Source organism: Thalassophryne amazonica, chromosome 5 (genome assembly GCF_902500255.1).
Source record: "Thalassophryne amazonica chromosome 5, fThaAma1.1, whole genome shotgun sequence".
Lineage (NCBI taxonomy): Eukaryota > Metazoa > Chordata > Actinopteri > Batrachoidiformes > Batrachoididae > Thalassophryne > Thalassophryne amazonica.
In genome coordinates this window covers 78,942,799-78,963,585 of record NC_047107.1, presented here as the reverse complement: position 1 = coordinate 78,963,585, position 20,787 = coordinate 78,942,799, and the positions used below count along the sequence as shown (strand labels likewise).

The 20,787-nt window shown below is 40.3% G+C and overlaps 1 protein-coding gene across 1 annotated transcript in view; it reads left to right on the top strand.

Moving 5' to 3' along the window:
- LOC117510773 (dmX-like protein 1) overlaps positions 1-20,787 on the top strand; it is a 196,497-nt gene that overhangs the window by 74,997 nt on the left and 100,713 nt on the right. The window contains 7 exon segments of the mRNA XM_034170628.1: positions 1,742-1,942; positions 5,355-6,568; positions 6,749-7,007; positions 9,218-9,351; positions 11,669-11,855; positions 16,585-16,695; positions 17,543-17,712. Of these exon segments, the coding sequence (XP_034026519.1) occupies positions 1,742-1,942; positions 5,355-6,568; positions 6,749-7,007; positions 9,218-9,351; positions 11,669-11,855; positions 16,585-16,695; positions 17,543-17,712 (2,276 nt within the window).

The following is a 20,787-nucleotide window of genomic DNA, read 5'->3' as shown; positions in this document are numbered from 1 at the left end:
GACAAACTGAGTATTTAGGGAATAACACTGTTGTGTCTGATTTGCGGACGTTTATGCTGGATTTTACGGTCGCAAATTGAGTTTTACCGGTGACGTGTTAGTAAAAAGTATTTGTAAAAAGTATTCATTATATGTTTGATAAAAAAATTTCCAACAAAATTACTCATAAATACTCATACAGTTACTGGGAATATTCTGTGAAATGTTAACCATGGCAGTGCGTCCTCTAATTTGTTTGCAATATAAAAGAATGCAGTCATGATACTGATTCCAGGTAGGGGTCGACTGATTATCGGCCTGGCTGATTATCGGCGCCGATATTTTTGCATTTTTGCAGATACCTCTATGGGCCATATATAATGGGTGATAGGCCAACATGACAGTTTATTTTTGCAGCGCTGCATGTATTGACCCACTGGTTCCACCTTCACGTGTCCTTTTTTTTTTTTTAGAGATCAACAATTAGTGACTTGTTACAGCTGAAAGCAGTTTGTCTTGCATCTGAGAGAAAGCCAGTGCCGCTGCAGGGCTCTGTGTCAAGTTTTTCAATTCAGAATCACAGAAAGATGTCCGACGTGTCGGGGTGTTGGTTAAAACCTCACCATTCCACCACACCAGTAGTTTAAATTATGACATTTATCCATTTACTGCATATATTTGACTCAGACTGTATTTACTGTGAATTTTTTTTTTTTTTTTTTTTTTTTTTTTTTTACACCAAACATGCGCATGTAATAGTGGCCAGCAGGAGGTGCTACGCAGTAAATCTCACTCCCTAATGTCAAAACATAGTCGTAGTCTTATGTCTCCAAATCCTGGTGGATTTCTCAGAACATTAGAAAATGTTGATATAAACTTTGTGTTTAATTTTAGCTAGAAAACATTACACGCTAATATTACTGCACCAGTGTTTTCTTTCTCACCAGTCATCTTTGTTACTCGTCCACTAGTCTGAATCAGTTTTTGCTGGATTTAGTGGTCCATCTTGAGTCAACAAAATCTTGTTGTAATCAGCTGGATTTTGGTCAGTAACTCTGGCGGCGTTGGGCTGCTTTGTCGCAGAAATGTAGGCAAGCAGGTCACCCTACTTACTGCCATCTTCAGGCCAGATTTTTTCCAAAAAAAATCCTTGAAAGAACCAGTAATCTTTGTCCACTTTCTAAAGTAACCCAACATAATCTCTGCCTCCTGTGTTGCCCCTGACAAACTACACTTGGGTGAGGTGATGGTCTAGTGGTTAAGGTGTTGGGCTTGAGTCCAGAAGATCATGGGTTCAAATCCCCACCTGCCTGGAAAATCACTAAGGGCCCTTTGGCAAGATCTTTAATCCCCTATTGCTCCCGGTGTGTAGTGAGCGCCTTGCATGGCAGCACCCTGACATCGGGGTGAATATGAGGCATAATTGCAGATGGAAAAGCACTATATAAAAGCAGTCCATTTACCATTTATTTACATCAAATATTTACTCAGTATTGAATATTTGATCAGTTTCGTGCCCACTGCCTAAAAAAGTTATGATCGATATCCATAGTTGTTGTTGTTGTAATTTTATTAAGTCATATGTAGTTATCTTTTAAGGCATTTATGTCTTCCCAAAATGTATATGTATATATTCTCTTCTTAAAGACATTAGAATATATACAATGCCTGTCACAAAGTCTTATGTTAATGTTGAATATGCTAGGAAAAAAATCTTGTTTTCCTAAAAACCATTTCTGTCGCCTTGTTTGTGTCCCTGCAGAAGAGCACTTGACACAAAAGGCTGAGAACAACTCTCAATTTAACTTTGACACATTGGGTCCCTCAGTACCTCAGAAGAGTAAGCCATGCACCTCTAATCTGCAGAGTACATGTCGTCTCAGCCTCACGACACGCAGGTTATACAGCCAGGAATTGGTGCTGCCTGCAGGCGTGGAGGTCCTTTGTGTTACACCCTCAGCAGGTGAGGAACAGTGTCAAGCAAACATGCATACAAACGTGTTCATGAACTTTGTTTGGCAGTGAGACACGGGACAGAATTATTTATTTTAATCATAAAGAAATAACAAATTACTGTTGTTTGAGAAACTTTGCATTGTTCGGTGCACCTGTTTTCAATCATAAACAGGTAATGAGGGATTTACTAATACACTATATGTAAAGTGCACATTTTACAGTTACTGGTAAATGGAACATTTTGAGTAACAATGGGCACATTAGCACAAATTTAAATTACATCAAATTTAAAGTAAAAAAAAAAAAAAAAATCAGTCATGTTTTGTGGCTTAGTGGTTAGCACTGTTGCTTCACAGAAAGAAGGTCATGGGATCAATTCCCACCTGTGGCCTTTCTCTGTGGAGTTTGCATGTTCTCCCGTGTTTGCATGGGTTTTCTCCCACATCCTGCAGGTCAGGTGGATTGGAAAATTTAAAATTGCCCGTAGGTGTGCGTCCAGGTGCGAATGTATTTTTGTCTATATCTGGCTCTGCGACACACTGGCGTCCTGTCCAAAGTGTACCCTGTCTCAGGCCCTGTGACTGCAGGGATGGGCTCAAGTCACCTCTGACCTGATCTTGGATAAGAGGTTGAAGATGAGTGTGTGAAGCTACTGTTCTGAAATGTATAGGATATGATATGCAATACTGCTGTATCATAAATGTATTATTGTAATGCAGTGTAACAGCGTTACACATTGCGGTTTGCCCCTTGAAATCCATATACAAGTAGTTAACTATGCAACCACTGTCATCTAATATTCATGTATTTAATGCTGAAAACTGGTTTTAAATTGCAGCATTGCAATCTACAATTGCTGTATTTGCAATATATTCCTGTCAACTCTGAGAAATATTGGTTCAAAGAAATTCACTTTAATACCAAAAGAAGCACACACTAGTAATGTTAAGTAAGTCCCTTGGGCTTCTCCCTTGTTTTTCACTCAGGGTTGCCACAGCAAATCTGAGGTGGATTTACATGTTGAATTGGCACTGGACAGTGGTGGGCACACTTCCGATAATCCGATAGCCGATAATTATCGAAGACAAAGTTTTCATTATCGGATTATCTTTTCAGAAAACTTTGAAAACCATTATCGGACTAATTATCTTCCGATGAATTTTTGTCCGATAGGCTCCAGCCCCCCGCCACCCTTAATTGGACTAAACGGTAGAAGATGGATGAATGAATGAATGAATTTTTAGACCGTTAACTTGGTAAACAAAGGTGAACACGTGCAGTTCTACACTCTACAAACAGTCTATAAGAAACCACTCTATCCTCTGCAGGCAAAGGAGAACTGGCCACCAAAAAAAAGAAACATTTCTTTCAAAACCATACTGATACGTGGCCAATATCACCCAAGTCATCCAGAGGCATACATTTTTAACTTATGGTTCAAATTTTAACCAAACTTATTTCGGACAAGTTATTTAAATTAAAGTCACTTCTGAAGTTTTATAAAGTAAAAATATCAGATATATGTTTTAGTTTTGAAGTAATGCGCTAATTTTTAAGGTTTTAGTGAGCACATGCTGTGCCCAGCAGTGCATTATGGGTAGGATAGGGTAATCTCAGTACGTTCATGACAGGAGAATGCATTTGAGACACTCTGATCAGGACAACAGCATTAAACTCTAGTGCCTAAAACTCTCGTGGATATATTCTCTGGGTTCATAGACGTTGTTTTTGTATTTGCTTTTATTAAATTCCACGTATCTTAAACATAGCAAGTAGCAACACAGATTATCTAGAATTTAGTTTTGGCAAGTTTTCAAGGTCTCTACTGCCATCTACTGACCAGTAGTGTTCATGACAGTGCTCAGACGCTGAACAGACACTGTACCACAGAACCGCACGGTGTAAAAGTTCACAGCGCCCGATTTATTTTCTCACACACATTGTACGTTCAAAAACCACACATCGGATTCGACGTGAACAGAAGCTTTTTTTTTCAAACTTAACTTACAAAAACTCTTGATGGGAGACATCAAAGTTAAAAAAAAAAAAAAAAAACACAACAAAAAAAAAAAAACCATTACAAGACAGCTCTGCGGTGTTTGCACAGGCACAAGAATATCAAACAGGTTTGATTTTCATCTGACCATACGATCGGCAATCTGGAGGTGGTCGTGAGATGTTAAATGCAGCTCGTTACTCCATGTATACTAAACGATACAGGACGCGCGAATAACCTGAAACTTGGTGCTATCCAGAAAATTCTCACATGAATGAAAAATCAGCTGGAAAAGGGCCAAAACACACACTGGCACCACTAGTTGGCAGCGTCCTATTTATTTTGACACCGGTTATATCAGACAGTTATCTGATTACAACTTGGCTTTTTTTTTTTTTTTTTTTTTTTTACAAATAAAAATGGCATATTTTACAAAAGCACATTTATCTGTAAACACCAACACATGACACACCTCACATTAACGTGCTGGTTTACATAGAATTAATCAACCAATCAGTGTAGCGGATGCACATTTTACCCAGAATGCCATCTGTCTGTGTTTGTTACAAAACTTCAGAATTAGTGCATTATTCAACATTAAAAGATATGCTATAGCTTAACTTTGCACAAATGACAGAATTAACATTAATTGAGTTATTCTATCAGTATTAATTTTATTTATACACCAAGCCATAACTCAGGAGGGCTTTATTTTCCAAGACCTCGGCCTGATGGCAGCGCTGTAATTGGTTATAGTTGAGCTTTCTGGCTCTTCTCAGTTGCACCTGTGCTGGAAGCCATGTAATAAACTGGAGCTTCCAGCAGGGAGCTGGACGCTGAAAGACGGACATGCTGACTCGTTGTTTGGGTCTGTTGTTGCTTTTGATGCTTCCAGAAGCGATCCCGGTGTTAAAGCTCAAAATCAGCATGTTAGTAGTTGCAACTATACCAGAGACAATGCTGGAATTTATTGGTTATCTGTAACTTCCGATACATTTTTGGGTGGTTTATCGTTTTATCTTTATCAAAGATAACTTTTCAGTTATCTGATTATCTGTTATCGAAGTTAATTTTTTGGTTATCTGTGCCCACCACTGGCACTGGATACGCTTCCTTACACAACTCCACATTTACTTGGAGAATGGGCAGACTGTTGACTACAAAAACAAGTATAACAGACCTAAGAAGTTGCACAGAACTCACAGCTTCGATCCAGAATAAATAAAATAAAACATTTTTAGTTGTTAGTCACCAACATTTCTTCAGGAGTTCATCTTGATGAAGTCGGTCTGTTTTCAATGAAATTCACGGAAATATTAAGTCTTGATGAAATATTATATTTTAAAAATAAAATGGAGCAGAGAAGGTCTTACGTAATGATGTCTGCCAGTAACTCCTTATTAATTGTGAACTCTCCTCCTAGGTCATCTGAGTGCATCATGTTCAATGCCAGCTGGCCCCGTACCTTACCTTCTTGCCACTTCCTGTTCTGACGGCAAAGTGCGCTTCTGGAAGTGCACCGTCATGGGGTCAGATCTCTCTTGTATGGAAAAGCTGCTTTATCAGTGGGAGGAGTGGCCTCTCCTGGTGGAGGAGGGACTTCCCAATAGCAGTGTAATAAGCGTGCCAGGTCAGCCAGTTGTAGTCAGCTGCTGTCACACAGGTCGAATTGCAGTGGCCTTCAAGCAGATACCAAATATTCCTCTGATCTCAACACCCCAGTTGTACTTTGACTCACCTTTAAGTTTGACTTCCAACCCTCAGCTACATGACCACAGCTCCACCATGCAATGGATTCCAGCCCTCACTTCACACAACAGCCCAAATCTTACTCCAGGTCCTAACCCTCCAAACACAAGAGAGCCTTTGGTCCATGTTAGCATTTTCCAGTGTGAGTCCACAGGTGGTTTACAGTGGATTCTAGAACAAACCATAGTCTTGGACAGCACAGATGAAACAGTTAACCATACCACAGACTTCTTTTTACCTTATGACAACTGTTTTGGTTCTGCAAATAGAAGCCTGGTTCATTTGGATTGGGTTTCCCAGGAGAATGGCTCACACATTCTCACTGTTGGTATTGGGACAAAAATTTATATGTTTGGCTATGTCTCTGGTAAGCCTCCGGAACTCGGGCTATCATCTTATGGCACTAGAAACCAAAGGTCATCTCACCTGGTTCTCCTTCGGTCAGTTGATTTGGTTTCCTCTGTTGAAGGCTCATTACCCATTCCAGTCTCTCTCTCTTGGGTTCGAGATGGTATCTTGGTGGTAGGCATGGACTGTGAAATGCATGTCTACTCACAGTGGCAGCCTCCAGCACCACTCAAATCTAATGCAGCTATCACCCAAGACACAGACATGGGCAGTAGTGTCTCCTCCATTGTGTCTGCTGTCAGACAGTGTCAGGAAGAAGGATTTACCCCCGGAGTGCAGACGTCATCATTGGCACCTCCCAAAAGGGCCCTCACAAGATCCATGATGAGTTTAGCTCAGAAACTCAGTGGGAAAAGAACAGCTTTTGACTTGCCTGAAGAGATGGAGGATTCTGGGCTGTTTGAAGCTGCTCATCAACTCTTTCCCATACTGCCACAGTACCACCCTGTGCAGCTGCTGGAGCTCATGGATCTGGGGAAGGTAAGCTAATTAAATGTAAATGAATTAGGTTTTATTTGAATTAATTTGTTTTGTACTCTGCTTCTGAAAGGAGACTGTAGTCATGACATTAACATAGTTTGCTGGTAATATAAGGAAGATACATGAATTTGAAAAAGAACAAACAAGTAAAATAATTTTGTGTGCAATGTGTGTCTTAAGGTTCACCGTGCTAAAGCCATCCTCTCTCACCTTGTGAAATGTATTGCTGGAGAAATTGTGGCTCTTAAAGACTGTGCCAATAATCAGGAAAGACGTGCACGCACTCGAACCATTAGCGCAGGAGGCAGCACAGCCAGGGATAGGAAGATGTTCAGCAAAGGAGAGGACTCGCTCCCAGATTACACAGAGATTAGCTCCATCCCTCCACTACCTCTGTACGCTCTTCTGGCAGCTGATGATGATAACCTATCAAAGCCCGGTGGGTATATAACATTAGGTTTTCAGTTTGGATGGTTCACAAAAAATGTTCGTTGATGATTCTGTACGCCTTGTAAGATGTACATGGCATTGCTACAACCAAACTTGTGTGCATATAGTTAAGGACGAATATGTTCTTTCCCATGATTAACTGCAACATAATTTGTCTTTACAGTTTTATGTATAATTATACTGATACCATAAATGGCATAATGAAAGTCCATGAACATCTAGTTGACATAAGTATGTTAAAATGAGAATTTTTTTTCCTCCAAAATGGCCCTGGTTATTCAATTTTTGTCCGTGTTTTGACTTCAAATAGACTTGAGGGGTGCAGCTACCTACACACAGGAGGTGTTCTGATGGGACCGTGCCCCAGACCAAGCAGAGAAAAGATAAAATACTGATGAGTCCAATTTTCTCTGGAATGAATGCTTGTTTGTTGCTAAGTAAAACAATGTAATACATAATTGACAGTTTTCAAAAAGGTGCTTTTCTGTGGTGCACTCCAGCTGACTGCCACAACTGCATATAGCGTAAGCAGACACATGTGGGAGCAATGTCCTAATGCCCACCACTGTGACCAGTGGTGGGCACAGTTCTGCTGATCCGCCAACCACTAAATAGCGAAGCTAACTTTTTTGTTAGCAGATTAGCTTTTCAGCTAATTTTGGGAACAATCAGCAGTCCAATTAACTTCAGTTTTAGTTCCGCTAACGTTCAGTCCACTAACATTTATCTATTTATTTATTTATTTTTGCTTGAATAGTGAGTAAAACATAACAGTCAAACATTTGTAAACCCTAAAATCATACATGTTAGTTCTTGTCTGTTGCGTGCTTTGCAACAGTCAGACCGCTGTGAGCACAGTCCTCCCCCAGCAGAAGGGGCGGGTCGGCAGCCAGCTGCTGTTGCCAGGAAAAAAAAGTCATTTAATTTCCACATGCAACAACACAGACAGTGAGAAGGAGACATGAAACGCAAAGCACTTTTCACTCATGGTTTCATTTATAAACATCTAATTCCAGACACTTTATCGACATTAAAGTAATGGACTGATTCTGAACAGAATTTTCAGTTTTGCAAATGTCTTTTTTTGCAAATGAAAAAAATGACATTCACAAATACACACTGCCTGCAACAGTGGAAGCAGAAGCTCTGGATCGTTGTTTGTTTGTGGTTTATGTTTGCCTTTGACTTTACTCAGAAGCCTCGGCGGTGCATAAACTTGAAACTGGCTTATCACTAGCCGGCAGTGTACCGAGTCAGTGCTAAAAGTTAGTGGTTAGCTGTAACTGCTGCTAAATTTTGTAGCAGTTTATCGGTTTTGCGTTATAAAAGTTAACTTCTCAGTCAGCGGATTAGTGGTTATCGAACGTGAGTTTTTGGTTGGCTGTGCCCGCCACTGCCTGTGACATGACTGTTCAATTTGACAATTGCTAATATTTTAATTTTTTGTTTTATTGCTGCTTGGATAATACATTACTCATTCAGCAATATTTAGCTTAAAAATTGGTCTAGTTTTTCATCTTATTAATGAACATGAATCGTGGTCAACCCTCAAAGCCATGCTATATTTCCTCTTTTGCCTCCATGAAAATCTTATTAGTATGCTTGCAGTATAATTGATTGGTAAGCCGTTAAGTTAGATTTTTTTTTTCCAGTGCAGAGGGTTCAAAGTTCAAGTCCACCTCTGCTCATTCTCCGTGTAATGTAGAGGTCTGTGAGAAAGGGCATCTGGTGTAAAGCCTGTGGCAAATCAACGTGCAGATCAACCTCAGATCTGTTGTGGCAATCCCGAGTAATGTTATCTTTGTCCAGGAGTGCCATTGACTTTTCTAGGCTTTGATGCATCTGGATGGAACTATCACATGGTAGAAACATGTATTGTGGTTAGACGAACCGGTACTCCAGATCTTTTTTGAAGAAATGGATGCCGTGTGCCTCAGACCAGAGATGAAAAGGACCATCCAGATTGTTATCAGCAACAGGTCCAACTTGGTAATCTTCAAGTACTCCTTCATACATCTCACTTTGCGTCTGAACACTCAAAGTGAGATGTATGAAACAGACAGAAATTTTAAATGATTTTTTTTTATATACTCTTTACTACTTCAGTTTTGATTGCTCTCTTTCCAGCAAGAGGGGACGTTTTCATTGAGATGTCTTTATAAAGTACATTATATATTTGTATCTTATGCCTCGTTACAGACAAACTGGGCAGTGTGAGTGGAGATAGTGGGCATGGTTCCAGTCACATGGATGCTTATGAGGAGCTGTTTCATGCACCTAATGTAGTGGACTTGGACCCTGTGAACAATGATCAAGAAGAACAGGAGAACAAGGTCAGTTGATTGTCATGTGTTGGCAGTTTCTCCAAATTGGGCAGTTTTGAATTTAATTTTATAGGTAAAAGTAGAATTGAGCAGGCAAACAAAATTTTAGCTTTTTTGGGGTCATTTTGGCAGACACGCACACACATTATTATGTAGGCTGTGTGTGTGTGTGTGTGTTTATGTATTTATATATATATATATATATATATATATATATATATAATATAAAATAGCCAAGTAGCTTCAGTGTTTGTGTATATGGCTTCGATCATGGAGAAACTGGGCAGAGCTGACATTTGCTGTTTGGTATGCTTATATATTTTGAATCAAGGATGATTGCTGCGAAAATGGAATCTTGATAGCACTAATATTTTATGAGAAATTAGCAATATTGCCTAACTGCAGTGAACAGTGGACATTGTGCTGCAGTGCACCATGGAAGTTCGGGTTTTGGAGGTTTAAATATTATTGTGGTTCATGTTAGTTTAACAGTGTTAGTGTTATTGATTTGTGTTTTTGTAGTTAAATTGGTTTAGTCGGTTTAGCTGTTGCTGTTACCATGTAGGTTAAGTGTTATGTTGCCGTTACCATGAGTGAAAAGTGTAGTGCGTTTTTCTCCTGCCACCATTTCTGTTTGTGGCTCTGTAAAAATAAAACTACCTGCTTGCGGTAGAATGCAGAAAAGACAAAAACCACTGCATGCATGCGTGCGCAAGTATAACTTTGGTTACAGACAAACTATGGAGAGCTATCATTTGCCGCTTGGAATGCTTATGTATTTGTGGTCAAGGGTGAAAACACCTGCATCATATCAGATCTGCTCGTTAGTCTGCATCTAAAAAGGAGTGAACACACCTTGGAGAGCTGTTGCACCAAGTGGACTGACATGAATCATGGCTCCAACACGAGAGATGTCAATTGAAACAAAGGAGAGGATTATCAAACTCTTAAGAGTAAATCATCACGCAATGTTGCAAAAGATGTTGGTTGTTCACAGTCAGCTGTGTCTAAACTCTGGACCAAATACAAACATGGGAAGGTTGTTAAAGGCAAACATACCGGTAGACCAAGGAAGACATCAAAGCGTCAAGACAGAAAACTTAAAGCAATATGTCTCAAAAATCAAAAATGCACAACAAAACAAATGAGGAACGAATGGGAGGAAACTGGAGTCAACGTCTGTGACCGAACTGTAAGAAACCGCCTAAAGGAAATGGGATTTACATACAGAAAAGCTAAACGAAAGAAACAAGGTTACAATGGGCTAAGGAAAAGCAATTGTGGACTGTGGATGACTGGATGAAAGTCATATTAAGTGATGAATCTCGAATCTGCATTGGGCAAGGTGATGATGCTGGAACTTTTGTTTGGTGCCTTTCCAATGAGATTTATAAAGATGACTGCCTGAAGAGAACATGTAAATTTCCACAGTCATTGATGATATGGGGCTGCATGTCAGGTAAAGGCACTGGGGAGATGGCTGTCATTACATCATCAATAAATGCACAAGTTTATGTTGATATTTTGGACAATTGAAAGGATGTTTGGGGATGATGAAATCATTTTTCAAGATGATAATGCATCTTGCCATAGAGCAAAAACTGCAAAAACATTCCTTGCAAAAAGACACACAGGGTCAATGTCATGGCATAGGGTCAATGTCAGTGAGCAGATCTGATTTGATGCAGGTGTTAATTTGGGGATGAAAATTTACAGGGTGATTCCATAATTTTTTCCTCAGAATTGAGTGATTCCATTTTTTTTTTCCTCTGCTTGGTCTAAAAAAGTAACCGTTACTGACTGCCACAATCTTTTTTTCTTGATTTCTTATAGTGTTTCTTAAAGCCAGAAAGTTGCCATTTGAAATGACTTTAGTTTTGTGTCATGTCTGTGATCTGCTTTTTTTCTACAAAATTAAACAACTGAATGAACATCCTCTGAGGCCGATGATTCCATAATTTTTGCCAGGGGTTGTATTTATCCCACAGCCACAGAGAGGAGAAAGTTTGCAGGAGAGTCAGAAAAGTAGAGCTAAATAGAAAAGTCACTCAAAGCTGAAAGAAGTTGATATATATAATTTTTTTGTTTGTTTGTTTTTGAAACAAAGCCCAAGAGATTATAAACTCCTTCCAGTCTCAAAAGAGAATCTTCCTGTCCTATGGCACTCAACTGCTGAGTGAGCTGAAGCACAGTACTGAATAATGTTGCATGGAAGCAGTCATGCCACTTTCATACTTCACTTCCTGCTTGTGTTCAGTGTCTTTAAGTTCTAAATAAGAACACCATAATTTTCTCAAAACACTAAATCTTTGTTTCCTTGCTTTAGGTAATTGATCTGTCCCAGTACAGTCCAACATACTTTGGTCCTCAACATGCCCAGGTTCTGTCCAGCCACCTACTCCACTCCAGTTTACCAGGCTTGACCCGTATGGAGCAGATGTCTCTTATGGCGCTGGCTGACACCATTGCCTCCACCAGCACTGATCTCAAGGACAGCCAAGACAAAAACAAAGGTACTGCAGAGGAACTTAACTTTTTTCCTTCTGCTGGAGAGAAATTCTCAAAAGAATATTGATTCAAACCAGGGTTCAAGCTAGGACCATTTCAGTGCCTTGTGAATTATGTGATCGCAGCTTGTAGCTTCGGAGAGCCGGGGGGCCCTGAAGCTATAGGGGTTTATACCACTGAAACATTATTGGCAAGCCCTATTTTTAACTAATTTTGAGTGGTTTTAGATGCATTGAAAGCAAGAATAATGAACAAAAAAATTATACTTATATTTGTAAGACCAAAGTTCTTTTTTGCCTGTTTCTTTCAAAGTCTGTTAATAAATTAAATAATGTTGAAAATGTTAACATATTCATATTTAATGCATTTACTCTTTTCTTCAAAAATGACAGTAGTTTTTAATCTAGTGAAGCAGGCAGTTTTTCTGTCATCTTGACAGTTTTGTTTTTTATGCCCCGCGCGGCGCTTGCACTGCGAGGCAGGGCATATAGCATCCGGGTTGTCTGTCCGGCCGCAATTCGTTCGCTGCAATGTAGCTCGGCACCTATTGGTCGCAGAAACTTCATATTTGGTGGGTACATGCCTTGGAGGAGTACTTCACATGGGTTCGAAGGCCAGTGACCTTGACCTACTTTTAACGGTCACCAGTGGTCACAACTGTCAAATCCTTCACCGCAACGTAGCTCGGCACCGATTGCTCGCAGAAACTTCATATTTGGTGGGTACATGCCTTGGAGTACTTCACATGGATTTGAAGGCCGGTGACCTTGACCTACTTTTCAAGGTCACCAGTGGTCACAACTGTTAAATCCTTTGCCACAATTGTAGCTCCGCACCTATTGCTTGCAGAAACTTCATATTTGGTGGGTATATATATATATATATATATATACCCACATGCAGTAAGAATACGCAAGTCTGTATTAAGTAATGAAATTGGTCGATATGACTGACAAATTGTTGGATCTTTGTCCTCCTTATGAATGACAACAATCATGGCATCATTCCAGGAAGGTGCCATGGATTCAGTCTGCAAGGCATGATGATAAGCTTGAAGTAATAACGGTGTCACTTTTTCTTTAAATTTTTTGTAAAATTCATTAATATAGCCGTCAGAGCCAGGACTCTTGTAACTCTTCAGATTTGAGATTACTTGTTCAATTTCCTGTTCTTTAATTGGTTCATCTAATTGTTTTGCTAAAGATTCTGGGGGAGTTTTTAATTTAATGTTTTTCAGGAAATCAAAAAGTAACTGGTCATCTTGGCATGTGTCTGTATTTTTGCACAAAGATTTGTAATAATCCGCAAAACAGTTTGCAATTTCATCTGGTTTAGTGATTGTTGTGTGTTCAGTCTTCAGTTTTTGAACTGTATTAATAGTCTGCTGTTTCTTAAGTCTCAATGCCAACAATCTACTGGCCTTATTGCCATTTTCATAGTATCTTTGTTTAGTAAATCTCAAATTGCCCTCTATTTTTTCTGTGATCAGACTGTCAAGTTCTTTCAGCAATGATTTGAGTTCACCAAGCAGTTCTGCAGTTTTCTTTTTTCTTTTTCTTAGCACAGGCAAATTATATTATACGGCCTCTTAGATAAACCTTAGTGCAATCCCATAATGTTAGGGGTGATATCTCAGGGGTAGAATTTAGTTCCAAATAGATCTGTAATTCGCTAATTATAAAATTACAAAATTCCTTATCATTAAGAAGTGAAGCGTTCAATCTCCAGTGTTTGATTTTTGGTGTTTGACACACATCCCATGTTAAAACAAGGGGGGCATGGTCGGACAGTGTAATTGGTAAAATATCGATATCCTCAATTCTATGTTCCTCAGCTTTTGTGGTGAAGAACATGTCTATTCTTGAGTAAGAGGAGTGTCTATGTGAGTAGAAGGTGAAATCTCTGACCCTTGGAAACCGATTTCTCCAGACATCTATCAGGCCCAGTTCTGTGGTAAGGCGTTTCAGTACTTTGCTCATTTGAGAAGCAGGGCTGTTAGAGCTGGGCTGTCGGTCTAAATGTGGCGACATTGTACAATTAAAATCACCAGCTAATAATAGAATACCAACACTCTTTTGAAGCACTATGTCAAAAATATTTTGTATAAATTTTGTTTCATCCTCATTTGGAGCATAAATATTGAAAAGGGAAACCTGCAACCCATCAACATCTCCATTTACCATGATATACCTACCCTCAGGGTCTTTGTGAATATTTTGGGGAGTAAAATTCACCTGTTTATGTACTAAGATAGCCACTCCTCTTCTTCTACCTGAGCGGTGGGAAGAATAAAACACCTGATCTGCCCATGATCTCTTAAGCTTGTCATGCTCAACATCAGAGAGGTGTGTCTCCTGTAAATATGCAATATGACAACCCTCCTTTTTAAGTTGACCAAGGATTTTTTTTTTTCCTTTAATTGGTCCATTGAGTCCTTTAACATTATAACTAATAACCTTAAGGGAACCCATTATTGAGTTTTTGAGTATACTCGTATGATTGAGAGAGCTCTGTCTTCATATTAACACAGAGATATATTCCTTTACACTTCTCTGATCTGTTTGCATAGCATAATAAAATAAAGAAAAAATAAACATTGACTGACAATAAACATTTTTGTGATTTGAAACCTATCAAACGATCCCCAGGGAACAGTGGGATCCAAACAGGAACAAGAACATTGTAACTTATCAAGTCCCTGAGCGCAACAGTCCTACATCTTGATATTGCCATCTAAAATGAGTAACTCACTTGCGGTTCAAGGAATACAGCCGTGCGAGCAGTCCCAAGACGCAACTGAATGTGCTTATGTAAAGGAAAGATAAGCTATTAAAATGAAAACCAGGCCCTGCTCTACTTGAAAATAATAGACACTTTTTAAATGAAGTACTCGCAAAACTTTGCGTTACCTCCTCATGTATGTCAGTTCAGTCATGATTCGCAGTCTTCTTGGGGAAGAAGAATGTTTTTCTTGACATAATCCATTGCCTTAGCTGCATCCACAAACTCCTTTTCCACGTTGTTGTATGTGACCCGGAGCCTAGCAGGATAGAGGATCCCGTACTGGACTCCAGGCTTGTCACAAAGCATTTTTCTGACTTCATTCAATGCTGCACGCGCCTGGACAATGCTGGTCATGTAGTCCGGGAAGATGGCGATGGGATTGCCTTAATACCGAAGCTGACCACCTCCGCTGTGCGCTCTCCTCAGGATATCCTCGGCGTCTCCCTCGCTGTCGAGTCTGGTGATGATGACGCGTGGTTTGTCCCCCAGCTGACGGTAAAACCCGCTGCGGTGAGAGCGCTCCACGCGTACCTCTCTGTCCAGTCAAAATACCTCTTTCAAAAGCGAGGATACAGCCTCTGGTGTGCTGGAGCCCTGCGTTTCAATCACCCCAGACACTCTGATGTTCCCCCTCCGCATGCGCCCCTCCATTTCATCGCATTTGTCCTTAAGCCTCTATTTTTGCTTGGAGAGCAGATACCAGTCCCTGTGCTTGTACCATCTTGTCAGACATGGTGGACATGTGGTCTTCTACTGAGTTCACGTTAGCTTTTACCTGGTCAAGCTCCACCCGGAGAGTTGCAGTGCTGTTCTTTATCGCTGTCTTTACGTCTTCAATTTGCGTTTTAAGTGAGTCAAAGTTGTCGCGTAGTGCTTCTTTCATTTCTCCTTTGATAATGGCGGAGAAGTCTTGTCGCAGTGAGGCTAGGATGTCCGCTTTGATTGCATCTGTATCCATGTTGTTAGCTTTCGGGGCTTTCGCTGCTTGGCTGGCGGGCGCATGGGCGGAGGGAGTGGGGTCGCCAGAACTTTTGACCATGGCTGCGCTGGGGTTTGTGCCGGAGGAGGCCTTGAACTTGTATTTTCGTAGATTTGCGGCCATAAATGCACTTTGCTTGAAGTATCTGGTGCAGTAGCAGGAGGTAACACCTTTAGAAGGAGATTTACTAAGTAGGCAGGTAACTTGCGTTCTTTAAAGTTGAAATATTTGCTGGATTTGCAGGAGCTCTGAAAGGTGCGTCTTTACTCCATCGTGCTCGCTAGCGCCCCCCCAAACCTGCTGTTTTAAATGAAAAACTTTGTGAATCAGTTTCACCTTCCTCTTTTACTGACGCTGTGCCCCTCCTCTCGCTCTCTCGCTGATCACACATCTGTTGTTTTTCAAACTTTGAGCTTTTTGGAAACACAAAGCCTTTCAACTGTAAAATAAACTGTAAATTTCTCAATATATCATCACACACGGACACAGAAGGACCTCTGGATTAATGGTAGGTTTTCATGGCAGATTTTTTTTTTCCCCCCCATTTCAGAGCAGAGACGCTGCTTTCAGCTACTGCCCTTCACAGCATGCCACTGTGGCCACAGAATGCGCTGACTGTCTGATCTCTGCTGTTTGCAATTTGATATGAACAAAATGAAAAATATATTTCTTATTACTCTAATTATCGGTTTAAAATTGCAAAACTATGACTCTATAAGCTTGAAATATGATCAAATTGGTACATTTTCAGCAACAATTTAGTTCATTTTTCAGAAATTCTGTGCTGGGTGGCACAGCCAATTTCCACCCGAGATCCAGGTGGAAATTTGCAGTGCCAGGCAGAACCGCCCAGTGCCGCCCACCGTTGCTAGAACGTTGATTCAAACTGACATGGATGATGTTCAGGTCCCTGTTTCTAATGACATTTTGAAATGGAGAGCAAATTGCTTTTTTTGTCATTAAATAACCAGGTGGAGAAACACTTGATGAGTGTGGCCTGAAGTTTTTGCTGGCTGTGAGACTCCATACCTTCCTCTCTACTTCCCTGCCCCCGGCACACAGGGCACAGCTGCTACGACAAGGTACAGAAGGGCATTAGCTTCAAACAATCCCCCTACCCGCTTCACAAATATCACACAATTTTTTGTGCAAAAGGTTTTAACAGTTTTGGTTAATGCACTTGGTTTCAGTTCAGAAAGCTCCGGGTTCAAATCCCACCCTTGCCACATTTCTCCATGTAATGTGGAGTTGCGTCAGGAAGGGCATCCGGCACGAAACCTGTGCCAATTCAACATGCAGATCCACCTTGGATTTGCTGTGGCGACCCTGAGTGCAAACTAGGGAGCAGCCGAAGGGACTTACTTTACTGTGAATAAATATAATATATAATAAATAATCTCTACAGACTTTAAATGATTAACGTGAGATTATCACTTGTTACTTTTCAGGTTTTTGGGGAGTCATAAAAGCCTAAAGGTTTTCACAAAACAAAACAAAAAGCAACCAAAGAAATTATGAGCAACGAAGGCCAATCTCCGAGCGAATTTTATTACATTGACAAGTTTGAATTGGAGGAATTAACAACAAATGAAGTGGACATGCAAAATAAAGACCAACAAGATGAAAAGACAGCTCCAAACAGCCATATAATAAACAAATTATTAACCTTGCTTGCTTGGTCTGTATAGGAATATCAGACCTCTGTGTTTTTTGCCTGGACCAAGGTGCGCTCGGTCCGTACTGTCAACACCTCAGTCTGATATTTTCCCACATAGAGCTCGCGCTCGGTTAATAATACTTTAGTATTTCTTCCTTTGAAACCCATCAGCACCCAATCGATCAGCACACTTGTAAGCCATCTCAGTTCTGTAAGTGCATTTTACTGTTTTCAACTTGTTTTTTCTTCTTTTTTTATTCTGCCATTGATAGGATTGTCAACATGCCATTATGCTTGGGCCTTCCACTCTGAAGCTGAAGAGGAGTTGCTAAATATGTTGCCTGCTCTACAGAAAGGAGATGTTACATGGGCCGAGCTGCGCTCCATGGGGGTGGGTTGGTGGTTACGCAGCACAAACAAACTACGCAGATGTATTGAGAAGGTGAGATAATTGCTATTTTCAATTTAGGCCTCCACTAAAACCATGATCAATGACATGTTACTTTATAATTGTGTAGCTGCCCATTGATAAAATATCCTATGCCCCACTTGACGAGAGGATGAGATGTTAGAACCTCTGTTATGTATGTATGCTTGTGACTGCCCTTAGCTAGATCTCTGTGATGGTCAGAGAAATCTATATCTGGTCTCTTGCTTGTTACATGTACGATCTGTAGGTTCAGCTATTATGTTACCTTCCCTGCTCTGTGTAGTAACAACAACTCTCCATTTGAAGTGGCACAGTTTCTGATGCAACCCTCTTTTAATATTCTATTTGCATTATGTGCAAGTAAGAATTGCATAGAAGTTGATTCAGCGTTGTGCCCACTCTAAAGTTTGAAATGAAGGTGGATGCTTTCTGGAGCATCTGACTTTGTAACTCTGTAACTTCACAGGAAGTGACACTGAGTTTAGAAATATTTTCTTTTCAGGGCTATATTTTGTAGACTATAAGTCACACTGGAGTATTAGTCGCATCTGTCCAGAAATGTCATGAAGATGGGGAGGAAGTTGCTTTTTTTTTAACATGGTGCTACTGTTTAATACAAGAAGAAGCAAAATTGATTTAATCGGCACATTGTTTATTTATAATGCAAACACCGTAACCGGAAACAAACAGACTAATTAGTTATTGTACAAGGCACAGAGAACTCAAGAGTAAACTGCTTCTTGTGGCCACTGAGTCATAGGTGAGGTAAAGGTGTAGTGTAATTAAATGTTTTAAAAACTGCTGCGTTAGCAAGCAGAAGCTAACAAATTAATTAATGCTTTTGTACCAGGAACAAAAGACCCACAGCACACTGTTCATTTTGGCCGCTGAACAGACAAAAACATTTGTTCAGTGGGCAAAGCAAGCAACACATCTGTTTAGTGGTTCTGTTAAATGGAATTAAATGTTTGAAAACGGGTTTGCAAAACATTTGAAAAAGATAATAGCCTAGCTGACCTGCCCTTGTTGTTCTTGTCTCACAGTCCAAAGAAGTGTTGTGTTGAGTAGTATGAGGGTCTTTTATTTTGGGCATAATTTATTAAATTCACTTATTTTCTAACACAGAGATGCCTTTCTCATGCAGAGCATATTTTGTTTTGTTTTGTTTTTTTGGGGGGGGGGGGGGGGGGGGGTTTCAGTTTTTCTCCCATCCTATTTATTTATTTATTTATTTATTTTGTTGTGTTCAGGTGCTGTGGGAGATGGCTGTCTCTCCAGTAGCTCTCCAGTTTTACCTCTTTTTTTCCTCCCCTCTTTTTCCTATCCTTTCTACCTTTCTGCACTTCTCACAAATAGTGCTGCAGATAACTGAAACAATCCTGCAAATGGTGATAGAAGCATTAAATTCAGGATAAGTACTCCTTAAGTGTCAGCCCCACCAAATAATAAGCCATGAATAATGAACCGCGCATGGGTGTGTCAGCGATTATTTGAAGAATTGTCCACTATGTGCTTCTCTGTACCTTGCATGTGTAGGTATCAGCCTCTAGCGAGCCATGACCGACCTGTCATTTGAGCCACCTCCAGCCTCGACTCGAGTGGCTCGTGTCGCCACTTATAGATAGATCGATAGATAGCTTTTATTATCATTGTCATTACAACAATGAGGAAGAGAGGTAAAAGGAGAAACTGGAGCATGCTTCAGTCCATGTGTAAGTCAGTTATTGTCTTTGTGGGTTGAGATGAGAATGGAGCTGAATAATCTCACCAAGGCCTGAATAAATTCCTCTGGAGGTAAACAGTGGGCAATTGACATTGAGGCTAGACAAGTGTTATAACTGAGCAGTGGAAAAACACTTTTTAACAGTTCCACTTGAACAACCAAATCCCAATTATGAATTAAGAATATTCCCAATTTTGAATTAAGAATATTCACCGGCCTCCGAAACCTTCAGCTTCAACTGCAAGGCACGCATCAGCTCCAAGGTGTCATCCAATTTGCATCTGAGTTCAAGAGTCAACACAGTCTGAGAATGCACTGCCTTGCCAACCTCGTTAATCATGACGGACAAATGAGGGCCCGTGGTTCTTGATGCCGCCGTCTTGCCAATTTTCCAGTAGATGAGGCAGCACATAAGCCAAAAAGTACCAGCCCTGCTGCCATGAGACCAAAAATGAATAAATCCTTGACATCCTCAACCGAGAAAGGCGCCAAGCATGCAACATGCCAAGATCCCCAGGAGTCGAGGACATAGCCCGCAGGATACGTTCCATCTGGGCATGTAGGATCCCCCAGTCCTGACCTTCTTGTAGAAAAATGGTGTGACCAGCTGATCAATTCCATGGTTAATCCAATAGTAGTCCAATAGATCCAGAATCCAATATAGTTTTGAGGAATTCACAGTCTGGTGAAGTAGGGACTTGAAGGTTAAAGGCAGAGAGATGAGGGAGAGTGGAGGAGATGCGACCGCCCTCGGCGGAGTCCCAAGCTGATATCATTATGATCCAAGTCAAGCCACATATGATCCATGTAACGCAACGTTGGTGCATGTTTGGTCCAAACCTCCAGCCCTCTCACACCGGATCCCTTTAAAATGTGGGTTTTTCAATTCACAGCATCCATTCAAGATGTCACATTTTTTAAATGCAGTCCAGAAAAAGACATCATACCTCTTGGTGTGCCTCATTGATCCAAACTAGAAAAGTGATTTTAGTACGTGCCATTTAAAATACTATTTTCTAAGGTCTCACTACAGCTCCCCATCAACAGGTGGCAGCATTAACTCAACCAAAAATACACTTTGAAAACCCCTAATTCAGTAGCTAAACACAGTCACCTGTAGTGAACATGCACAGTCATAGTGTGCACCTGGACCAAACATATTTACCTAAATTGCCCAATAATTAATGGTACTACTTATCAAATGGATAAGGAAACCAATCACCCATAATCAAATAAATAAATAAATAAAAATCTTTAGAGGGACACAAAAATTATTGGCCCCCTTGCAGTTTGCTTTTTTTTTTTTTTTTTTTTTTTTATAAGCGACCATGTCTGCCATCTATTTTCTTACATGTCTTCTTTCA